We start from the raw sequence: 10,316 nt of genomic DNA, 5'->3' as shown, positions 1-10,316 counted from the left end.
GACATTAGTAGTTACCATCATCATCATCATTTTTATTCAAATGTCTACCAAATAGCAGTAAGTATAGTTCATTATTCATTACTTTGATAAGTGTTTTTTCTTAATTTAAAATAAAGTATCCCTGGTAAAATTAACATATTCTACATTTAGCATACCTTTATGTCTTAACATAAATGTTTCGTTGTTTTTTTTTTTTTATTTTATTTAAGTGTATTTTTCCAGGACCCATCAGCTCCAAGTCAAATAGTTGTTTCAATCTAGCTGTGGAGGGCGCAGCTCACAGTGGCCCAAGTGGGGATAGAACCAGCAACCTTGTTGTTAAGAGCACCGCGCTCTAACCAACTGAACTAACTGGCTGCCCCATAAATGCTTTTATTAGACCCTTTTTCTTATTTTAAAACGTTTTTGTTTTTAGTATGAAGTGCATAGGAATTTAAAGATACTAGTGGAGGGTGATGGTGGCACATGGCATCGTTTGGCCTGTGGGTAGATCTAGAGTTCTTTAACAACCCTCCTCCTTCCCCCCACCCCCAATCTCTCCTCTCCACTGCATGAATTGCCCCTCCCTGAAATGGAAGTCAGAGGAAGGAAAATTCATTTTGTTTTCTTTTGCTTGGCTACTTTATCTCTCCTACTTATGTGCAGGTTTTGCTCAGAAAGGATGTCTCATCAAACCTCTCCTCCATTTCCTATACTATTATACTATTTCTATAACACTTAAATTCCCATTAAGTTGCAAAGAAAGGATTTTGATGCCTTTAGAGTACCCTAAAGACATCATTCTAGTGTACTTCCAAAGCCAGAAAAGCTTTCATAGTTCTCATGTCAATAATAAGGTCACTGGAAAAACAAATCCCATGATTTTACCTTTTCCTGCTTTTAACATTATTCCAGTGCATCCAGCTACGAAGTCACTTGCACATCCAAAAGAGATCCACAAAAGAACCACCAAAATAAGTGAGGGGACATAGATTCCACATAGCAAATACCTAAATATCAAAAGCCTTTTTTTTAAAGACAAAAGCCAGATTCTGTCGATTCAATCTTCCACAATAATATCATATCCTCTCCATCTCTGCTATCTCTGAGTAGCACCTAAGCAGGTAAGTGTTGATTCTGTTGATTTTCAAGAGTACAGTTCTGTGGATTTAAGTACGGTCAAACTGTACAACCATAACCACCATCCATCTCTGGAACTTGTTCATCTTCCCCAAAATGAAACCCTACACCAATTTCTCATTCCCTCCTCTCCCCAGGCCTTGGCAACCACCATTCTACCTTCTGTCTCTATAAATTTGACTATTCTAGGTACCCCATATAAATTAAATCATGTATTTCTCCTTTTGTGACTGGCTTATTTCACTTGAATGCCTTTAAGGTTTATCTACGGTGTTGTTATATGTGACAGAATTTCCTTCCTTTTTAAGGCTGAATAGTATTCTACTTTAAGTAATACATTTTGTTTATCTACTCATCTGTCAATGGACCCTGGACCCTGGAATATCTTTTGGCTATTGTGAATAATGCTGCTGAATATGGGTGTACAAATATCTGTTCGAGTCCCTGCTTTCGATTATTCTGGATATATACCCAGAAGCAGAATTTCTGGGCCATTTCATAATTGTTTTTCAAAAACTATCATTTTCCACAGCAGCAGCATTATTGTACATTCCCACTAGCAACACACAAGGACTCTCCTATCATCTTCTTCAGCCGTTGGACTGGGATTTATACATGGCTCCCCTGGTTTTAAGGCCTTCAGACTTGGACTGAAGTATAGATAGATAGATAGATAGATAGATAGATAGATAGATAGATAGATAGATAGATAGACAGACAGACAGACAGACAGATGTATATCATTGCCCTTCTATACTCATCACTCTGGAGGAAGCCATATTAATAACCAAAGCACTTTCATTTTAGGATATTCATAAACATCCACTCTCCTGGATCTTGAGCCAAGCCTAGCAATTACAAGGTCGCATGTTCATACATAGGAAGAAAGCAGAGTTAGACCAGGAGAAGTACTCTGCCATTTCCCTGTTGTTCCAACCAAATACATTGGAAATACCAACTTCATACAGAAATGCATAATCCTATTGAAATAATTTATTTAATTAATAGAAATGACAACTGTTGGGTCTGATTTAATACTCATAGCAAGGTAATTCTAATATTGGCTGAGGACCACAACCACAATATATTTCCGTACATAAAAATTCTCCCACTATTTTTTCCCAAGATAGATGTTATTATTTTATTCATATGTGGATTTTATTTTCTGGTGCTCAAATCAATGTAATGTTAAACTGAAAATGGGACTAGGCAGATTTTTTAAAGTACAATTTGGTTATTAAAATAGAAACTAAATAGATTTATAAATAATATTTCAAATAAATATTATGACATTTTTAAAAGAATACCTTTGTCTAGAGTTTCTGGTAAAGTACTGAGCATGCATTGTAGAGAGTGTTTAAGGATAATTTACTTTAAGTGAAACTGTATATAATACACTTATAGCATAACAACATTCTTATTTTAACGTAGAGCTTTTAGGAAAGCATCTATCAGGTGTTGAATTACATTGAAAAGATCTTCTTTGATTACCATTGAAAAAATATTTTAGAAAAAAACTACAACAAAAAACAGGACGTTACATAGATTGCTGTTTCTTTTCCAAACACTTCTCAATGTCATCAAGCACTTGAACAGCAGCCTTTGGAATTCGAGTCCCAGGACCAAATACATTGGAAACACCAACTTCAAACAGAAATTCGTAATCCTGTTGAAAGAATTTGTTTAATTAATAGAAGTAATAATATTTATAATTTCAAGGAAATAAAACAAAAGGACAATACACACTTTTCTTTCTTCTTTGTCCCAATGCCCCAAACTTTCTCAATAGGTACTCTACTGGCATTTGGGGGTGAAGATTCTTCCTTGATTAGGACTGCGACTAATAGCCATTGGTACCACCCTTACACTACAAGTCATTCAAAGAACAAAACACACTCTGACCATTTTCCAGCTCCCTCAGTGTTGTTAGTGGTGAGAGCTATATGAGCCACTGCTTAAGAACTTCTGAGCCCTAAACCGTAATTTTCTCCCACCTAAATTGTCACTACTTGTGCTAAATTTCGTATCACATTACAACTTTGAGTTTACAACGCAATTTATTTTCTTGAAGATATTTTGTCTGCAGCTAGTGAATGGTGGTACCTGAATATGACTTCATGGTGAAATTAGATTTTTTTAATAAATGATGATCAGCTCATTTTTATTTTATTTTTTTTTAATTCTCTGTTGTTGATGCAGTTTATTTGAAACACAATTTTTGAAACACAAAGAAAATATTCCCAGGGTACAACTATTGCACTAAACTTGAAGCTGTTTTAACATCAGAATATCTGTAGCTGTAATATCAAGTTTAGGAGATGCTTTAAAGCCCTGATCCTCAACCACTAGGATGTCTATATATTTCAGGACATTCTGGTTTGTGCTTATGCAGCACCCTTTTTTTTCCCTTATGAGACTTTTTTTTTTTTTTTTTATTGAGATATAACTGACATATAACATTATATTAGTTTCAGGTATATAACATAATCATTTGATATTTGTATATACTGCAAAATGATCACAGTATGTACATACAGAGTTACAAAATTGTATGTGTGTGTTGAGAACTTTTAAGATCTATTCTCTTAGTAATCTTCAAATATTCAATAAATATTATTAGCTACAGTCACCATGCCATACATTACATCTCTATGACTTATTTATTCTGGAAGTTTATACCTTTGATTCCCTTCACCCATTTTCGCCCACCCTCTACCTCTGGAAACCACCAATCTGCTCTTCCCATGTAAGTGTGATCATATGGTATTTGTCTTTCTCTGTCTGATTTACTTCACTTAGCATAACACCCTCAAGGTCCATCATCCATGTTGTTGCAAATAGCAAGATTTCATTCTTTTTATATATAATAATATTCCATTGTGTACACACACACACACACACACACACACACACACACACACACACATATTCTTTACCTATTCATCCATCTATGGACACTTAGGTTGTTTCCATGTCTTGGTTATTGTAAATAAGGCTGCAATGAACATGGAGGTGCATGTTTTTGTTCCTTTCAGATAAGTGCCCAGAAGTGGAATTACTGGGTCATATGGCGGTTCTATTTTTAAGTTTTTGAGGAACCTCCATATTGTTTTCCATAGTGTCTGTACCGATTTACATTCTCACCAGCCGTGTACAAAGGTTCCCTTCTTTCTACATCCTTGTTAACACTTCTTTCTTGTCTTTTTTGATAATAGCTCTTCTAACAGGTGTGAGGTAATATCTCACTTGTGCTTTTGATGTGCATTTTTCCTATAACTAGTGATGTGGGCACCTTTTGATGTGCCTTTTGCCATCTGTACGTATTCTTTGGGAAAATGTCCGTTCTGATCTTCTACCCATTTTTTCAATCAGACTGTTTGGTTTTTGCAGCACCGTTTTGCAGCACCATTTTCATTCTCAAAAGTGATCACATTTGGATGATAAATTACATGGTCATGCTAATTCTCTCCCAACTATTTGTTTTCTGTCTCTATTATTTCCTTGTGATATTCTTGTAATACTATAATTCTGCAGTGGCACTTAACACTTCTTATTGAACTTTTCTCCTTCTAGTCTATGCAGTTCTAAGGACAGGGACCATGTCTAATTATCTTTATATTCTCAGCACTTGACACATAAAGGCACTCAAAACACGTCATTGTTCTTGGGCAGGTGCTAGAGGTTTAAAAGTTCATAAGGACAGCTTGATAGGTTATCTTTTTTCATCTTTCCTAATGATGTTGTGTACCATTTGTTCTGACACCCGAGTTATGCATTTGGAATGAAAGACTCAACTGAGAGAGGGCTGCAGAATGTTACAACTGGGCAAAGGGTTCTTGACTCCCCTAAGCCTTACACAGCCTTGTAAAATGTATTTTAATGAGGGGATAAAATGCTAGAAACAAGTGAATCGGAGCAAACTGTATACAGGTGTTCTTTGTACTACTTTAATTTTGTCCCTTATCTATTAGTTTGAAATCATATCTAAACAAAAAATTATTATTGTAAAATGTCGCCCACTGAGCTGGGCCAGGCATAGTACATTGCCCGCTTCATGATGCTTCCTACAGAAGTAGGCATTATGAGGCTGCTAACCTTTCCCAAAATGCTTGGAAGCCATTGCTGTTACTAAGATGCTCATGGTGAGGACAAACCATATTTATTGAATTGGGCTGCAGAAACTGTGAGCTCCACAACGGCAGTGGCTAAATCTGTTTGATTAACTACCATCTGTTGGTGCTTTCTAATTTAAAATCTAAGTGTCTTTCAAATGAATAACAACATTTTACATATTTACTGCAAACAAATAAGGAGAAGAATGCATGGGTGTTAACTGCTTAATTATAAAGGATTCCCATATTAACTCTCAAGTGTATCATTACAGAAAATGATCCTTAGTCTTTAAACTCATGGGTAAAATGTATGGCAAACACCTACAGATGTTCTAAGTAACTCAAACAGTCAAAGGGTTACTACAGCGTATGCTAAATGCATTTCTTACAAATGTCAGCTTACTTATGCAATAGGCATGTGTGTTTTTTTCTCAACTCATATTTCAATTCCACTATTTTGTGCTGCCTAATTATTTTGGTTCTTAAATTTTAATATCAAGCCCAAGAACTTAGATATTACAGACTCTAAAATGGCAATACAGTTAGAAGTAGTCCACAGATAGACAGCAATAAAAAAATTAAAGCCTTTGTATTCCCAAATAGTAAACTATGTTTATGAAAAAATAGTCAACTATGTTAACAAAAGCAGTTTTGTGTTGACTATGTCACCTTTAAGTACTGTGTCAGAAAGTATACAGTAGTTTGTTTGCTAGCCCCACTTTATCACCAATCTCACAACTGCATACATATGTTCTCATTTCCTAAGTAGTATGTAGTCACTATTTATATTCTGAGTTGTAATGGAGGAAATGATAATTGAAGACCTGGACATAAGATCACATTTCACTGATAGATTCCTGCTATAAATGATTTATAGCAGCTAAAAATCATTTACTTAGAGCAATCTCATATACAGTTCATCTAACTCAATATTTCCTTCATTCAAAAAAAAAACTTGGTTTAATTAAAAATGGGATTGGAAACGGAGAGGCAATTTATGTCTTAACTAATTATTTTAACTTATAGGTAAGGTAATATGTGGACGGTGCCTCCACCCCATTAGTAAATTGATTGACATCCCTGATTGTTACATAGCATCCATTTCTCCTTTCTTAAGAGGACGTACATTTTTGTTCAAGAATCCACCTCTTCTCCATTCAACCAACAGTTTTCAGGACAGGCTAATTCCATTTATATCCAATTTAGGGTATTTTTGGCTCTAAGAAGACAATACCCCAATCAAATTAGCTTTAATAAAAAAGGGGTTTTAATAGGACCATGTAATGATACAGTGCTGAGTTAGGGCCACATTTAGGGATGGGAACATGGAGGAAATGGACAAGACAGCTCCTGTAAAACAACAGAATCAAGTGCTGCGGGCCGGCTAACAAAGGACTCGCCTGACTACCAGGACAGGAGTGCTCTAGCTAGGGGCTGTATCTCTAACTAGGGGTTGACATATGCACAGTGTGTTTACCATTCTTCCCTATTATAGCTGTGAGATTTTATATTACTTTTATTCTGTTCCTTTCCCACCATTGTTTATTGAATATGTTTGAATATGAAGACAGTAGATCTCTATCTAGGCTACTAGCTTGCAAGGAGGTAATTCTCTCATAGAAATTTTGGAAGTTCTTATATTAAACTATATACAATGAATTATAATATAACTTGAATAGAAAACAGAGTTGCCCACGTTTCGATTTTGTAGAATTTACTTGATAAAATCACCAGAAAATAATTTGGCTGAAGATCTACAAAATAAATTTGTCTTAAGTAAAAGTGTACAGTCATTTAAGGAACTACATATAAGCTAGTTACTCGGGATTCCCATCATAGTATTAGAAAAATACAGGAGAGGAAAAATACCTGTGGTGGTATCACCCCTCCACACATGACAAGAATATCCGGCCGCCCGAGGGACTGAAGCTGTTTGATAAGCTCTGGAACCAGAGTTTTATGACCAGCGGCGAGCGTGCTCACACCCACCGCGTGCACGTCTGCGTCCACAGCCTGCTGGGCCACTTCAAGGGGAGTCTCAACAATGAGAAAGCAGAGACAAGTCATCATTGATTCCAAAAACTGTTCAAAAAGTGCTATCTACTTAATCGACAATCCAAATTTTCCTCATTAAAAAATCTTGAAATAAATTATAACTTCACATTTCGTCATTTTCAAATCATATATACCAACTCATCCAATTGATGCAATAAACACCAGGGCTGTAATTTGCTTCCAGCACTACAATTGATCAATTGGTTTAAGTTACATCAAAATATGATTCCCCAAAAGAATCTTCACAGAGAACATAGGCAAAGTGCACTGTCTCATTATAATTTTTTTAAAATACATATGCTGTCTTCATTATTAACATTTATTTAGTTTTTGTGCTATACAAGGCAACGTGTTATGGTATCTATGAAGAACTCAAAGACTGAACACAACATGCAATGTGAAAAAGTGAATCTTAGGGAAAGAGTGGAGAAAGGACGGGAAACAGTGATGTTAGCAAGATGGTGGAGTAGGAAGCTCCAGGACTCAATTCTCCGAGGAGACACTGACTTAATAGCAACATGTGGACCAAAATAATGTGGTAAGAACCCTAGAAACTAGTTAAAGGGCTACAGCAACCAGGTGAGTGCTTAAACAAGGGACAGTGTCAAGGAGGGTGTGTTTCTCACTAATTAACTGGATTTAACCAGTTTAGGATACTATCAGTTGAGTTACCCAGGAAAATCATTTCCACTCTCTGCACTGAGTCTATGACATTGCTTTAATAAGCTACATGTATTTAAATGAATTCATATAAAAGATGTCTAAGTTTTTCATTGTGAATAAAATGCAAATTGAGAAATTTGGGAAGGATAAGGCTTCTTCAGAAAACACTGCACACTTATAAGTACAGAAAAATTATCAAAATCTGTGAATTTTCTGAGCTTGGCAAGATTTTAAGTATTACTTTGTCTTGTGCACCTGAAACTAATAATAATAAAAAAAAAGGCTCTTCATTTTAGTGTGGGAACAAAACTCTCAGTAATGGGGCCACAGTCAAGATCTCTCTAAGTCACACAACATATAGATGAACGTTGAATCTGTGAAAAATATGAACACCTAAAATTAAAATATTTAAAGAAAACATGCATAGTCTCGCCATTGATTTCTTAAAGATAAACTTAAATTGAGCTAAACATGATTTGTCATTCATATTATCCACGTTACCAAAATACATTAGATTAAAATTCCATTAAAATAATTTAGTTCCATGCTTCACGCTAATATAAATTAAACTGTATTTTACATTGAAAAATTTAAATCTTCAAATCTAATTTTGATTAAATCAGTCATCAGAGAATGGCAGGACTTCACCTTCAGCCACATATAAGTTTTTTCTTTTAATGACACAGTATTATGTTAACAAAACTGGCGGTACTAAAAGGCAAATTATATTTTTATAAATGGGATATAATGGGGAAATGAACTTTCAGTTCTTTGAAAAATTCTTTTAGGTGCCAATGGCTAACAACAATTTTTTTTAAGTTATTTTTATTTTGTGAAAAAAAAATTTCCCTAAAGCTAACTACTAAATATTGGAAATGCATTACATTTGATTACTATTTAAAACAAACAAAAAAAATGAAAAAATAAAGTAAAATGGTAGTAGAACATAAATAAAGGAAATAGAAAAGTATCCAACTTAAAGAATGAAGAAATCTAAATACATATATTTATTTAATCTAAAATACATTTGAGATTCTTAATAAAACCTACCTTAAAAGCATAGAACTCTAAACACTTTTATAAATGTACCCACCAACACAGTTCAAGGACATACCTCCAGGAATTTGAGCTCTTTAAAATAGCAACAATTTCCTCTAAACTCTCTAGGCTAATATTTAAAAACTCCAAAAGGAAAAACTCTTATGGGAGATTCTACAAAGGCTGGGTCTCTTTAGGAAAATTTACTTCTTTACTGGTAAAAATGCAATGACTCCTCTTTTAGTTTTCATCTTAGCTGACTTTTCTGCAGCAAGTAATAATAATACTTCCCTCTCCTTCAAACTGTTCTCCCTTAGTTTTTATCCCACTGCTCATCCCATTTCCTTTCACTCCTTTGCGGCTTCCTTCTCTATTCCCTTTTAATGTTCAAGTTCTTTTCTCATCTTGCTGTAGATACTCTGCATGGAAAATTACATCCATTTCCATGGTTTTAAGTCACATGCATATAATGATGAGCCTCAAAACTTTGTCTATAATTGAGACCTCTCTGCTATGCTCCGGACGTATTGCCATCTTCATTCGAATGTTCCACAAGCTGCATATCTCCTGCCTGCATATCTGTAAACAGCCCCTTCACTAAATTTTCTTCAAAATCCCAGCTGACTTTTTGTTTCTGCTAAGACCCTGATACTACCTTGTTGTTATGGTCTTTGTTGTTTCACACTCAGATTACTGAATATCTTAACTGGCCTCCTTGCATCTAGTCACAGCTCCCCTCAATCCACTTCAGAAAGTGATTTTACTAGAAAGTGAGCTTCCTAAAGTACAAATTTGATTGTGTCACTATACCCAAACTCGTTTGGGATAAAGTTCAAACTCCTTAGAATGGCATCCATGCTCTTCATCATAACCTACACATCGTCCCAAGCACTGTACTCTAATTTTACCTGAAGGCATCATGCCTTCCATGGCTCTGTACCTCTGCACCTCTGCTTAAGCCAACCCTTCTTCTTCACATGCCCTTCCCTGCTTTGTTCTCCAGGCTTCCGAAAGGCACAGCTCAAACATAAGTTCCTAGGATACTTGGACGAGTTCCTTGTCCCAACTTTAATTACAGTAATAATCACTGTGTTGTGATTACTGATAAGTAAATCTTTGTCAGAAGCCTGTAACCTCCTTGAACACAAAAATCATATCTTTCTCAACTCAGAATCTAGCATCTGGTAGATGATCAATAAGTATATTATCCATTACATATTTATATAAAAATTATTACTATGTACACCTCAGTCAAAGATTTTTTTGTAGTGAATGCTTAATGTTTCATCACTCTATAGAGAATTTCAGTTTCATTTACTTCCAATAAAT

General features: G+C 35.1%; 1 protein-coding gene across 5 annotated transcripts in view; it reads right to left on the bottom strand.

The window, feature by feature from the left end:
- Nucleotides 1–2,097: 2,097 nt before the first annotated feature.
- MMUT (methylmalonyl-CoA mutase) overlaps nt 2,098–10,316 on the bottom strand; it is a 32,734-nt gene continuing 24,515 nt past the window's right edge. For all 5 annotated transcript variants that reach the window (XM_019734705.3, XM_019734707.3, XM_019734706.3 and 2 more), the window contains 2 exons: nt 7,101–7,268; nt 2,098–2,785 (listed from right to left, as the gene is read on the bottom strand). In XM_019734705.3, the coding sequence (XP_019590264.3) occupies nt 2,657–2,785; nt 7,101–7,268 (297 nt within the window). In that variant the 3' untranslated portion in view covers nt 2,098–2,656. The remainder of the gene's footprint in view (nt 2,786–7,100; nt 7,269–10,316) is intronic.

The sequence above is a fragment of the Rhinolophus sinicus genome, chromosome 2 (genome assembly GCF_057876585.1).
Source record: "Rhinolophus sinicus isolate RSI-liver-muscle chromosome 2, RSI-T2T, whole genome shotgun sequence".
Taxonomy (NCBI): Eukaryota; Metazoa; Chordata; class Mammalia; order Chiroptera; family Rhinolophidae; genus Rhinolophus; species Rhinolophus sinicus.
This window is presented reverse-complemented; position numbering and strand designations above follow the sequence as displayed.